Here is a 14,327-nt window from a genome sequence, read left to right as displayed (position 1 = left end):
AATGGAAGAACAAAACAGAAGGAAATTAAAGTTGCAGCAAAGCCCATATGTGCTGTGGTCTCTCTTATAGCAGAAGCTGGGAGTCATTTTCAGACCGAGGGCCACATTCCCTTCTGTGCAACCTTCTGGGGGCCACACAGCAGCAGTGGGCAGGGCAAGAAGTAAAAGTGAGTGAAGCAAATAATGCTACTTTTACTTTTGTACTGTGTTCTTATTTTTACACAGTCACACACTCCTCTCTATTCTCCATCTGGACAAGCAAGGAGAGGGCCTTCTTGGTGGTGGCTCCAACTTTGGAAGTCTCTCCCTCCTTGCTGTCCTTCGGCCAGCAGGTGAAGACTTTCTTGTTGCAACAGGCTTTGGGGAACTGACTGCTTTTAATGAAGGGGCTGGGGCTGCGCTGTTTTACGGTAATTATTTGGTATGGTTTAAACAGATTTTATATATGTATATATTTGCAATTATCAATGTGTTTTGTTTTGTTTTTAGTCTTTTTTCCTGTGTTTTCAGCAGGTCCTAATTTTATCTGTAAGCCACCTTAAGTGCCATCAGGGGCAAAGGCAGGGCATGATGATAATATTAGGCAAGACACATTATCAGAGTCCAAGGACACATTCCAGCCTGGCAAAAAAAAATTAAAAACCCCAAGAAGGGTGCAAATCAGTAGCGGTGAGGGGAGCAGCTGGGGAGAGCCCTGAGGTTACATAGCGAGGTTTGATGGCTTCATTTGGCCCACCTCTGTTATTAATAATAATATTAATAGAGATTATAATGGACCAACAACAAGGTTAAGGAAGGACAGAGCTACAGATAACTAAACTTTCAGTTTCCTGAAATAGCGCCTCAAATCTTTCCAAATATGGAAACGGAAGCAAAAAAAAACTCTAATCACCTCCTACCGAGCCTCAGCGAGGCACCTCTGAGAATAACATCTCCTCTTCCTCCAACCCACGGATGTGTATCTGCCAAGATTTTTCTGTCTGCTGTGAAACTCCAGCTTGTTTGCACAGAGGCAGAAAACATCATTAGCATCTTTGTTTTCCCCAAGCCAGAACTCTGAGGTTTGTTTGTTTGTTTGTTGTTCAATTTTGAAAGCCTTAATATTTTTTTTAGAAAAAATAATGATTATTATTATTAATAAATAAATAAATAAATCCCGATGTCTGTGAGCTGTGTAGGTCAAATGGCAAAAATGGCCAGTGGTTTCAGAGAGACCAAGCTGGTAGACCCTTCCCACTTAAATTCTTGGGAACAGCAATGTTGGAGTTCTCATTCTCTCAACACCTTCTCCTGGTGGCTCAGTAATTGGTTTCAGAGACACAACGAAAGTTTTACTCTGTTGCCGTTCAAAGGAGGTGGCAGGTAAGATAAGGAACTACCTGAAATAAATAAGCCAGCCTGTCTAGGAAGAGATCCACCCATCATACTATCCACCCAATAACAGCTGGAGACATTAGCCCTTTGCAGGCATTCAAGCCCAGTGGAAGAGAATCTATATACGAAAGAAGGATGCTGGCTCCATGCCAAACAGATGTGCATTCATTGGAATGTCTATGCTCTACAGCTGGAGTGTGAAATCTTTGACCACCCAGATGTTGCTGAACTACAACTCCAATCACTCATAGTAAGGATGGTCAATGACAAGAGATGATGGGAATTGTAGTTTAGTGACAACTAGAGCTGGACCATAAAGAAGGCTGATCGCCGAAGAATTGATGCTTTTGAATTATGGTGCTGGAGGAGACTCTTGAGAGTCCCATGGACTGCAAAAAGATCAAACATATCCATCCTTAAAGAAATCAGCCCTGAGTGCTCATTGGAAGGGCAGATCCTGAAGTTGAGGCTCCAATACTTTGGCCACCTCATGAGAAGAGAAGACTCCCTAGAAAAGACCCTGATGTTAGGAAAGATGGAGGGCACAAGGAGAAGGGGACGACAGAGGATGAGATGGTTGGACAGTGTTCTCGAAGCTACTAACATGAGTTTGGCCAAACTGCGGGAGGCTGTGGAGGATAGGGGTGCCTGGCGTGCTCTGGTCCATGGGGTCACGAAGAGTCGGACACGACTGAACGACTGAACAACAACAACAACAACAAGAGGGTCAAAGGTTTCCCACACCTTCTCTAGCATTGAACAGCCTTCACCAACCTGGGCCCTGCAGATGTTTTAGACTACAGCTATCTTCAGGCCCAGCCAGCAGGCCAGCAGGGCAGTGAAGGCTGGTGTAGAGGAACTCCAAGTACACAGCTGCATGTGCAGGGGGCTCTCAGGAGCCCTGCCTTTATTGGGTTCCCAGTTACGTGTAGAGAATAGAGGTGTGCTGAAACCACACAGTTCTGGCAAAAAATAGGTACCAGAAAGGAGACAGCTTTTGGGAAATACTCTGGTTTGCATAGTTTAATCCTTGCGCATACAGAAGAACTTTCAGAAGTGCAATGGAATCCGCTCTCCTCTCCTCTCACACACATAGGTAAAGGTACCCTGGATGGTTAAGTCCAGTCAAAGACGACTATGGGGTGCAGCGCTCATTTCACTTTCAGGCCGAAGGGGCCGGCGTTTGTCCACAGACAGCTTTCCAGGTCATGTGGCCAGCATGACTAAACTGCTTCTGGCACAACAAGACACCGTGACGGAAACCAGAGCGCACGGAAACGCCGTTTACCTTCCTGCCACAGTGGTACCTATTTATCTACTTGCACTGGCATGCTTTCAAACTGCTAGGTTGGCAGAAGCTGGGACAGAGCAATGGGAGCTCACCCCACCATGGGGGTTCGAACCACTGACCTTCTGATCTGCAAGCCCAAGAGGCTCGGTGGTTTAGACTACAATGCCACCTGTGTCCCAAACCTGCATCTCACACACATGCCCCCCACCCCTTGTGTCCCCAAAACTGGTCTGGGGTTTCCTCAAACCCTCCAAAGTGAGATATGGAGGTGGCAATAGCAGGAGTTAGTTCCGTTGTTGCAATTCATCTGGAAGAGACCCCCCCCCACCGCTGAATCTCGACCGCCCTCCATTGAATCTTGGCCACACATTACAAAGGTTGTTCCACAGTTGTGGTCCATCCCATCCCATCCTCCTGACTGAGACCTCCCTTCCTCCTGGCTAGCTATACTTGATCTGTGTATTGTGGTTGAGTTTGCAAGCATCTTTCCACCACTGCTGGTGATGTGTGGTGGATGCTATAACTAGACTACATTTCCCAGAGGGTGAGGCAAGAATGTGCATCATGCAAGAATGCGTACTGTTGTGTATTGATTCAAGGGTTATCATATCTGCATTACTATTGTCTGTATTCACATTAGGGGAAAGTAACTGCCTTCCTGTTCCAGAAGGAACAGCTACTATTGGTTCATTCAAGTTGCTGCATTTGGATCCTCAGTCTTATTGGTTTCCACCAAAAGGCAGCTTTGTGATTGCTTGAGATTTCCCTCCAAAATGTATCCTTTCTAGCCAGTCTTTCTGTCCCTATAAATGTAGCATCCCTCTCCTCAGTTACCCAGTCTTGTTTGTCTGAATAAAGAGTGTTGCCGGTACATGAAGAAGCTGTCTCCTGCCTGCTATGTCAGAGCTGAAATCACTTGCTGAATCACGATCCCCACGTTACAACACGTACCACTAGCATTATGAGAACTCGCAGAAATTAAATGAGCTTTCTCCACACCACCCGATTTGCCAAGAAATATTGAGGGTGAATCAAGTTGAGGGCAGCTTTGCCATCCCTATTAAATCAAGGTTTTTTAAATTTTATTATTAAAATTGTGCATCTCACTACGAGTCAGTAGACTGACTGAGTGGACAGAGGGTAAGTATTGAGTAGCAAATGGACTTAAAACAAGCTCTACAGCTCAAAAGGGTATTTTAATAGTTACATCTAGGTTTTTGGGGGGTGTTTTTTTTTAACTAATAATGAGGCAGGCACTCTGGCTATCTGAGGGCAGCAGTTCTGAGGAAAGCTGTTCCTTAGCTACATTTCAGTGATTCAAGATCCGTTAAAGAAGCCAAAAAGTAATATGCTGCATATGTATTTAACAGATGCAAAAGAAAAAGAAAAAAATGATTGAGGCTCCCCTCCCTCCCCCCACCGCAAATCCAACAAGACGGCTGTCAATCAGCATCACATAGCAATTTTTGGGAATAATATTCTTTTGCAAGATAAACCTAAGAGCACACTTGAATCAAAGAAATCTTTTTACAAAAATCAGTCGCATCCCACAACTGATGTATTTAGTGGGGAACTGCGACTCTTCTCTGGATTACTGCCCCGCCTCCTATTAGTCACTGTCGGAGAGTGAAGGGCGTAACAGGGCCTTTTCAGTGGTTGCTTGTGCAACAGAACTTTCCACCCTCTCCACCCTCCACACATCACCAAAAGCTGTTCTACAGGTGCCCCCAACCCTCCAGAGCAGATTCAGGGAGGGGAGGGCACAAGGTGTACATTGGGGGAGAAGAGTGGGGAAAGTTCTGTTGTGCAAGCAGATATCCACATGCTGGTGGGAGACTCTGACTTAGGTCAATTACCGTACTTTTCTGTGTATAAGACACCCCCATGTATAAGACGCCCCACCCTTTTTGGGACTACAAATTGAGAAAATTGGGGGGGGGGGTTGCCCAGAGTTCTTGAGCTTTTGGGGGGGATTGCCCAGACTTGTTGAGCTTTTTTTTGGGGGGGGGGTTGTCAAAAATCGCTCACCCGCAGGACCAACACAGCCAATCGCACACACTCCGACAAATCGACAAATCGTTTGATCGCTCGCTGACAGCAAACACCAATCACCTGCCCAATTGTCGCAGCAGCCAATAGCCTGTGGAACTCGCCACACTGTGGAACGCCACTGACAATCTCCGGCTTGTGGCAGCCACCAATCACCTGTCAAACCTCACCACTATCCATGTATAAAAGGTAAAGGGACCCCTGACCGTTAGGTCCAGTCGCAAACGACTCTGGGGTTGTGGCGCTCATCTCGCGTTACTGGCTGAGAGAGCTGGCATACAGCTTCCGGGTCATGTGACCAGCATGACTAAGCCGCTTCTGGCGAACCGGAGCGGCGCATGAAAACACCGTTTACCTTCCCGCTGGAGCGGTACCTATTTATCTACTTGCACTTTGATGTGCTTTTGAACTGCTAGGTTGGCAGGAACAGAGACCAAGCAACAGGAGCTCACCCTGTCGCGGATATTTGAACTGCCGACCTTCTGATCGGCAAACCCTAGGCTCTGTGGTTTAACCCACAGCGCCACCCGCGTCCCTTATCCATGTATAAGATGACCCCAATTTTTAAGCTTAATATTTTTTAAAAAAAACCTAGGCTTATGCCCAGAAAAATACGGTAACTCCCGCGGGTATACTCTGAGTAAAACCTAGTAGGAAACAAGGGTTCTACTACAGCAGAATGCAACCAAAACACAACCCAGAGCATCAGAAAGGACCCCACAAGCCTTAGAGACATCTCACTGGGGACACTGGTCCCCCTTCTGGAATGAAGAGCCCCAACTCAGTCAGTCTACAGGGGTGCCAGAATAATTCTTGGTCGAATCCACAAGGATGAATGGGCATCACCCTGAGCTTTTCTGCCCAGTGCTTCTACATCTTTCACCCAAGAGCACATGTTGACCTGGACCAAGGAAGGGGCCCCTCACATGAAGCGGGACTCACCGCTGCTGACCCGCTCCGTGGCCCTCGCGTCCTGGTCAGCTTCCCGAGCATTACAAAGCCAGCCGTCGAAATGCTCTCCGAAGTTCCAAGCAATTTCTCCGATGTCTTCTTGCAGTCGATATAGAGCCTGACCCTGGAACGGCTCACGGATACGTGCACCTGCTCAGCAGACAAGAATAGTTTCATTGAGCTGCACCACGGGGGCTGGAGAGCTCGATGCACCGCAACGCAACCTGGCAAAATAATGGGCACGACACGGTTTAGAGCAAGGGGGTGGCAGAAAGCAGGTGCCTAGGTAATTTTTTTGGCAGATCAGCAAAGATTTCTGCTAATGGTTTAATTACTCTCTGCCTCCCAAACCATCCTGCTGAAATGAAGAAAGCCGGATGACAGTCACCATGGGAAGATTTTTGCACGGACTGTGTGTCCTGTTTAGTTCTCAGACTCCAAACAAATTCTGCGGCCCAGAATTCTTTAATTCTAATTTGTATGTTTCTTGCACCAGACTCTGGTTGGTGGATCTTAGGGTTCTAGTAAAAGTCATACGAGATCTTTCACATCAGGAGTCTGCCCTTCCCTGGGGTAGAACGGCACCAGTCCACACACACAGCATGCATTTAAAGCACTACAATGCCACTTTAAACACTCGTGGCTTGCTTTGCTCCAAGGAATTCTGGGAGCTGTAGTTCGTTTTGGGTGCTAAGAGAGAGGTACAATTCTCAGAGTGGCTTAACCATCGGTCCCTCTTCACAGGAAACTCTGGCAGTCATAGCACTTTCAATGTGTCCTATGTTTCAAATGAATGTGGTCCCAGGGTAGCATTTTGGGCTTAGATTAAGGTCAAAGCTCTGCTGACCCAGGGAGCTTGCTGTGGGAGAGAGACCTGGGGAACTCTCGAGTACGCAGGCTTAGTTCACACAATCAGCAGATCAGGTGGGGAAGCTCTTTGTGGAATATACCAGACAGTGTGTGTGTGTGTGTGTACTGTGGAGTGTTTCCCTATTAAAAACAAACTTTCCCTGCACATAGAAAAGCAGCATACCAGGAAGGCTAGGCTAGAACTCCTATCGCTAACATCTAATGATCTATGACAGAGCAACCACTTGTAAGGTTTCCTTGCTGCAATCAAGAGTCTTACAGTCCATGAAGAAGCGTGCATGCACACAAAAGCTCATACCAAGAACAAACTTAGTTGGTCTCTAAGGTGCTACTGGAAGGAATTTTTTATTTTATTTTGTTTTGACTATGGCAGACCAACACGGCTACCTACCAGTCCATGAAATGGTTGACCTAGTGTGTGAACTAGACTTCAGTCTAAGCCATTTCCAATGGAGTTATTTTTTGCAGGGAAGAAGAAGAAGAAGAAGAAGAAGAAGAAGAAGAAGAAGAAGAAGAAGAAGAAGAAGAAGAAGAGGAGGAGGAGGAGGAGGAGGAGGAGGAGGAGGAGGAGGAGTAGTTTGGATTTGATATCCTGCTTTTCACTACCCGAAGGAGTCTCAAAGCGGCTAACATTCTCCTTTCCCTTCCTCCCCCACAACAAACACTCTGTGAGGTGAGTGGGGCTGAGAGACTTCAGAGAAGTGTGACTAGCCCAAGGTCACCCAGCAGCTGCATGTGGAGGAGAGGAGACGCGAACCCGGTTCCCCAGATAACGAGTCTACCGCTTTTAACCACTACACCACACTGGTACCATTTGTACCATGGTATTATTATTTTAAACCCTAGTGGCTACCAGTTGCAGTAGAAGTAATTTTAGGAAAAGGTAGCCAATTGCATTTTGTGTCAAATGGGCTCTTAAAACAGAAAATTTCAGTGTATTTCCGAAAGACTTTTTCTTCCTGCAATCTGGTCACTGGCACTCGGTGGGAAGCAAACAAACTGGGAGAGGAGGAAACTGTGATTTTCTCTGTCGCGGAGAAAAATGTAAATGGCCTCTGTTTTGGAGACGAATGCTATGCTCCGACAAATGGGCCACAGTCCAAACCAATGGGAAAAGTAGAGAGTTTCTATCCTGAAAGGATGTGTGTTTTGAGAAGAGAGTCCACTCATAGCTTATGGCCAAAAACCACCTCCCAAAATTATCTGTGCTATTTATGGGTGTAAAAATGGAGGCAGTATTTTCCTGATTTTTTTCTTGGGGGGTGGGGGTGGGAGGGAAGAAAATTCTAATAAAAGTTTGTCTCAGCTGATGCTGCATGAATCTGTAATTTTTTTTAACTTCATACTGGAAATGATGGGCTAAGAGAGAAACTAGAGGAAGTAGGGTTCAAAACACCATTTCCTGCCATTCTGTTAAAATAATATTAGCAAATATTAAATCAGTATCCACAGTTGCACCCAGAATTTTCTGCCCTATCGAAGGGCAACGAAATCCATAATTTTGAGAGATCGTTTTGCAAAAGTTGCAGGTAGGTAGCCGTGTTGGTCTGCCATAGTCAAAACAAAATAAAAATTAATTTTTTTTATTCCAGTAGCACCTTAGAGACCAGCTAAGTTTGTTATTGGTATGAGCTTTCGTGTGCATGCACACTTCTTCAGATACACTGAAACAGAAGTCACCAGACCCTTATATACAGTGAGAGAGTGGGGAGGGGTATTACTCAGAAGGGTCTCAGTATATATAAGGGTCTGGTGACTTCCGTTTCAGTGTATCTGAAGAAGTGTGCATGCACACGAAAGCTCATACCAAGAACAAACTTAGTTGGTCTTTAAGGTGCTACTGGAAGAATTATTATTATTATTATTATTATTATTATTATTATTTTGCAAAAGCTTCTTAAGGAAGGGCAAAAAACAACATCTTCAGGATGTGTATCAGAAATCTCGGCTCATCTGATCCCAAGTTTATGTAACAAGCCGCAAAAATGAAACCATGTATAATAGGCAGGAGGAACTGAATTATGCTTTCATCTTTTGGTGCTTTTGGTGTAATGCGTGAAGAAGAAAATGTGCAGAGGTGGTCTGCAACCTCCGGATGAGCAAGCAAGATGTGGGTCTCACCTAAGCTGAAAGCGCAACACAGGAAAGGTTTTTTCAAAAGGAAATGCCTTAGTGGAGAAGTTGGAAGTAGAAGAGGAATGTGGACGACTGGAGACAGAGGAAGTGCCTGTTCCGGGCAGAGAGAGGAACACGTTGGAAACAGGAGAAGGGAACAGAGAGAGCATTGCCATCGTCCCCTCCTTTCAGTAAGAGCCTGCCAATTCTGTAAAGCAGGCGTTGTCAAAGGCACAAGTAAGATGAGAAACAATTGGCTTCAGTAAGGCATTAAATAATTCACAGTTGAAACCCAGCTAAGCTTGAGAAGCACCCAGAAATACTGGGCCCTGCCTCTTTAAATCATGGCTGTTGACCAAAGTGGACTCACAGATGATATTCCTTGCGAAGGTCATTGATTTGCCAAAGAAAAAAGGCTAAGAGCCAGGAATCAAAAGAGGTGCTATGACACTCCAGGAGCAAATAATATAAAGGGGATAAGAAGGCAGAGGTTTATGGCCCAGGTTATCCAATCAAAGACCTATGAAAGTTTGCATTTGATGCATGCCACAAATATAGTGCCCCTTCATGGATCACTGCCATGTCGTGGGAAGGGGCTTGAATTACTCAGGGAAGCTATGGACAGGTCAAGATGGACAGGTCATAGTGGAGAGTTTGGACCAAACGTGATCCACCTGGAGAAGGAACTGGCAAGCCACTCCAGTATCCCTGCCAAGAAAACTCCATGGACAAAGATTCTTGAGAGTCCCATGGACTGCAAGAAGATCAAACCTATCCATTCTCAAAGAAATCAGCCCTGAGTGCTCACTAGAAGGACAGATCCTGAAGTTGAGGCTCCAGTACTTTGGCCACCTCATGAGAAGAGAAGACTCCCTGGAAAAGACCCTGATGTTGGGAAAGATGGAGGGCACAAGGAGAAGGGGACAACAGAGGATGAGATGGTTGGACAGTGTTCTCGAAGCTACTAACATGAGTTTGGCCAAACTGCAGGAGGCAGTGAAGGATAGGCGTGCCTGGCGTGCTCTGGTCCATGGGGTCACGAAGAGTCGGACACGACTGAACGACTGAACAACAACAACAACAAATATAGTGTGTGTATATATGTATATACACACAGATCTTGCTACCCAAACATAGTGTGTTCTCAGGAAATCATTTGTTAGGCGGATGTTCACATAACGAGCCAACCATTTCCACTGATGCCTATGGGGAAATTTTTAATGCGTTCCCAACCATAGACGTTTGTACCCAAAATGATTTTTTAAAAGCAGGAAAACTCTCTCAAACCTTGCAGAAGGCAAACAATGAAGTCAAAAATGCTCTCTTATTTGACCAAACTCTCCCCCTTCCTCCCCGTCCCCCACCAGCAAAACACAAAGAAGGGAGGCTTGTTTAAGACTGCTCATATGTTTAGAGTACTACACGCAGGTCCGACTGTTTGGATATCTGTGCGTATGGCGAGGTTTGGGTACTAATGCTTGGTGCTTGAATAAGTGAGTTTTCGTAAAAGGAGTGTTTGGATAGCAGGACCTGCATGTATTTACAAGCAAAAACAAAATCACAGTGCATGCACAACATGTGATATTGAGTAGTTACAGCTCACTGGTCGCGCACATGCTATGCTTACTGGTAACGACACACGTGACGTAGCAGGCTGTATGTAACAGTATAACTTCTACAGCGGTACCTCTGGTTATGTACTTAATTCGTTCCGGAGGTCCATTCTTAACCAGAAACTGTTCTTAACCTGAAGCACCACTTTAGCTAATGGGGCCTCCTGCTGCCACTGTGCCGCCAGACCACGATTTCTGTTCTTATCCTGAAGCAAAGTTCTTAACCTGAAGCGTTATTTCTGGGTTAGCGGAGTCTGTTACCTGAAGCGTATGTAACCTGAAGCGTATGTAACCTGAGGTACCACTGTATTTCAAAAAACAATTCAGCATATCATGTCACAATATGTAATTCCATAGACACGTGGAACACTACAAGATTGATGTAAGCGTTCCACATCGTGGTTATTGCTAATATAAGAAATGAATAGTCTGCATCTCCTGATCTATCCGCTGGACTTTAATCTCTCAGGATACGGTCCGCTCATATGATAATTTGGTCTATGGAATTACATGTTGTGACATGATAGGTTGATTTTTTTAAAAAAAATATAGAAGTTATACTGTTACATAAAGCCTGTTACGTCGCTACCGGTATTGTATTTACGTAACGAAAGGTTCAGCAGTGTTTTGTACATGCTATGCTTCCAGCCGGCCCCAGATTCATGCTACGGCACCCCCAGTTGAAACGGATCTCAAATAGCAAGGCTAGGAAACATTTTGGCTCGAAACCTTGCAAATCTGCTGCCAATTAGAACAAACAATTCTAGCTTCAGAGGACCAATGGTCTGACTCAGTATAAGGTCACTTTATAGGTCCAGCTAATTGCGTCAGTTTAATTTTCAGATCATTTTTAAATCCCTGAGTCACTGGATCCTTATTATTATTATTTTCCTTTTTGCAGATTGTGCCCGTGTCCTTACTGCATATCTTCTTGGAAACTCATTGCGTACATTTACCTAGATTAATGCATGCAGACAGGAAGTGATTTAGTAATTCATTATTATGCTGGCGCACACCCCATCATTCATTAGTATCTCGGCACGTACAAACACCAACAGGTTAGCAAATGTCCCAAGTATATTTCTAGAATCATCATTTAGAGAGGAAAGGAAGACATTAATTTTTTTTTTTAATCATCCTGAATGGGTTTCTTCTTTGGATAAAGGACCTTGTGAAAACTGCCGTAGAATATCTTCTTCACTTCCTGCTGGTCAAAAGTGACTTCCTCGACATCAGCTTCATAGTCACGGTGGAAATATATCAAGGATTTCTTGTTGGCTATAGAGGGAGGAAGTTCACAAATAAACCAGGGGTTATAAAGAAAACCACAGAGGACAGTAGACAGTATAGTCTTTGCACATGCTGAAGTAAAAACAGGAAAATAGTAAAACACACTTTTGAGAACCGAAAATCTGAGTGAATGGAACAACATCTCAAGAGATTGTCTATGGCAGGCATGTCCAAAGTCCGTTTTGGGGGCCTAATCCGGCCCGCTGGGGGTAAAATCCTAAAAAAAGAAAGAAACCTCAACAACCTTGGTCGGCCCTCACATATCAAATCTGGCCCTCTTCGGAAAAAAAGTCTGGGCACCCCTGGTCTACGGGAATCATACTGTATGTGTGAAAATATATGAATCATGTACACCAGTCATCTGAATCTGTCCTATTGAACCTCCAGTGCATACTGAATTCTTCTTAAAAATTCCAGGAGGCATTTTAATTGAAGACTGATTTGATAGTTTTAGGGACCCAGGTGGCGCTGTGGGTTAAACCACAGAGTCTAGGGCTAGCCGATCAGAAGGTCGGCGGTTCGAATCCCTGCCATGGGGTGAGCTCCCGTTGCTCGGTCCCAGCTCCTGCCCACCTAGCAGTTCGAAAGCACATCAAAGTGCAAGTAGATAAATAGGGACCGCTCCGGCGGGAAGGTAAACGGCGTTTCCGTGCGCTGCTCTGGTTCGCCAGAAGCGGTTTAGTCATGCTGGCCACATGACCCGGAAGCTGTCTGCGGACAAACACCAGCTCCCTCGGCCTATAGAGCGAGATGAGCACCGCAACCCCAGAGTCGGACATGACTGGACCTGATGGTCAGGGGTCCCTTTACCTTTACCTTGATAGTTTTAACCCATTTTTACCATTTTTTATAGTATTTCTTGTACGCTGCTTAAAGACCATTGTAGTTAGGTGGCACATATTTTTTAAAATGAATAAAAATATGTTGCTACCTGCTTTTGAGCACCAGCTGGGGAACCCCCAAAGGATGAAGGCTCAGAGCCTGGGGACTGGTAGTGGGACGACGATGAGTGGTCCGAGGGAGAAGATTGGGAGATGACTGAGAGGAAGGGATGTCAGAAGTTAAGAGGTAACAGGGTTTAGTGAGCAGGAAGAGGCTGTAGCAGGGAGCAATCCAGAATCAGAGACAGAAGTGGAGGCTGGAGGGAATGGGGCCAAGAGGCAGAGATCAGGCAGGCTGCTGAAGAAGCCAGGGGGTCTCCTGCTCCTGCTGCAACCAGCTCCCCTCCGCCTTGGTTTCCCAGGACCAGAAGAGGTATGAAGAGGGCAGAGCAGAGACAGCCACTCCAATGAATTCTCAGATTGCTTGGGAAGGACCCAGGGAACGAAGAGAGCTGTGGGCCTTCAGTACTTGCAACTGGGAAGAGTTGCTGTGCTCACTAAGCCTGGCCTCCTGAGCTGTTTGTTTCATTGAATAAAGAATTCACTGATGCCATTATTACCGAACTGCTCCTGACAGCAGGGCATTGATCCTGGTGCCAGTGCCAGCAAAGAGCAGTCGTGTGTGCAGCCGGCTGCCATTTTGCATCTTGAACCAGCCATCACTCTGGGGCAGTTTAGGCTCACATCCGCACCATACATTTAAAGCAAGTTGAATGCAGATTTAAAGCATGTTGCTTCCCCCCCCCCCCGAAAAATATCCTGGGAACCGCTTCACAGAGCTTTCAATTCCCAGCACCTTCACAAACTACAGCTCCCAGTTTTTTGTTTTGTTTTGTTTTGTTTTGTTTTGTTTTGTTTTGTTTTTGTTTTTGTTTTTGTTTTGTTTTGTTTTGCTTTAAAGGTGTACTGTATTAAACATGCTTTCGATGTCTGGTGCTGATTTGATGCCTGTTCATGCATTGCCTGTTCATAACAGGCACACAAATAGTGCAGGATACTCAGAGAGGATTCTGCCAAGCGGCTGCTTTGTCTAGGAGACACAAGGAAAAGAAAAACGGCTGGAATTTTCTCGGAAAATTGTCTTCCGGGAAATTCTGGCTCAGCTCCCCCACCCCAAACCCCTGGTAGCAACCAGATCTCCCTGCCGAATGATCGATGGGCCTCCTTACGGTCAAGTATGATGCCAAGTACAGGCTGGAAGTCCTCATCTGTTATCTGCCACACAGCGAAGGCTTCCCGGGGGCTTTCTGGCAGGAGCCGGAGGAGGAAAGTGATAGTGTATTCGGTTGGCATCCCAGAAGGAAACACTTCGCTGTGGAAATAAGCGAAGACACAAAAAGCAGAGAACATTGGAATGGCCTCCGAGAGTTAATCCCTGGTGCCATGGCAACAGACTGAACACAATTAAAACCTACCTGAGGTTTTAGTGACCCAAAAGAAACCAAATTGGCTGCCAGATTTGGAGAAGGCCCTAAATGACATAGGCCCAAAATATCCATCCTCACAGACCATCTTGCACGCCAAGGTCATCAGGGGGCGTTCTCTTGGTGCTCCCATAGCCTTCAGAAGCGTGGGGTGGCAATGGCCCGGGAGAGGGCTTTCTCTGGGGCAGCCCATAAACTGTGAAACTCCCTCCCCACAGAGCTGCATCTTCACTGTACAACTTTTGCCGCATGATTTTGTGGTTTTATATGTGTTGGAAGCCGCCCAGAGTGGCTGGGGCAATACAGCCAGATGGGAGGGGTATAAATAATAACATTGTTGTTGTTGTTGTTGTTGTTGATGATGATGATGAAGACACACCTCTTTACCCCAGCCCTTGGCCGTCAAGGTATTTTGTTCTGTGGGACCCGCCTCTTTTGCTGAATTTATACAGCCTTTGCTCTGGTTGAA

At 45.7% G+C, this 14,327-nt stretch overlaps 1 protein-coding gene across 1 annotated transcript in view; it reads right to left on the bottom strand.

The window, feature by feature from the left end:
- COL20A1 (collagen type XX alpha 1 chain) overlaps positions 1 to 14,327 on the bottom strand; it is a 112,079-nt gene that overhangs the window by 32,515 nt on the left and 65,237 nt on the right. Inside the window, exons 23-25 of the mRNA XM_033153994.1 lie at positions 13,604 to 13,746; positions 11,432 to 11,541; positions 5,657 to 5,815 (exon numbers count right to left, since the gene is read on the bottom strand). Of these exons, the coding sequence (XP_033009885.1) occupies positions 5,657 to 5,815; positions 11,432 to 11,541; positions 13,604 to 13,746 (412 nt within the window). The remainder of the gene's footprint in view (positions 1 to 5,656; positions 5,816 to 11,431; positions 11,542 to 13,603; positions 13,747 to 14,327) is intronic.

The sequence above is a fragment of the Lacerta agilis genome, chromosome 6 (genome assembly GCF_009819535.1).
Source record: "Lacerta agilis isolate rLacAgi1 chromosome 6, rLacAgi1.pri, whole genome shotgun sequence".
In the NCBI taxonomy this organism is placed as follows: Eukaryota; Metazoa; Chordata; class Lepidosauria; order Squamata; family Lacertidae; genus Lacerta; species Lacerta agilis.
This window is presented reverse-complemented; position numbering and strand designations above follow the sequence as displayed.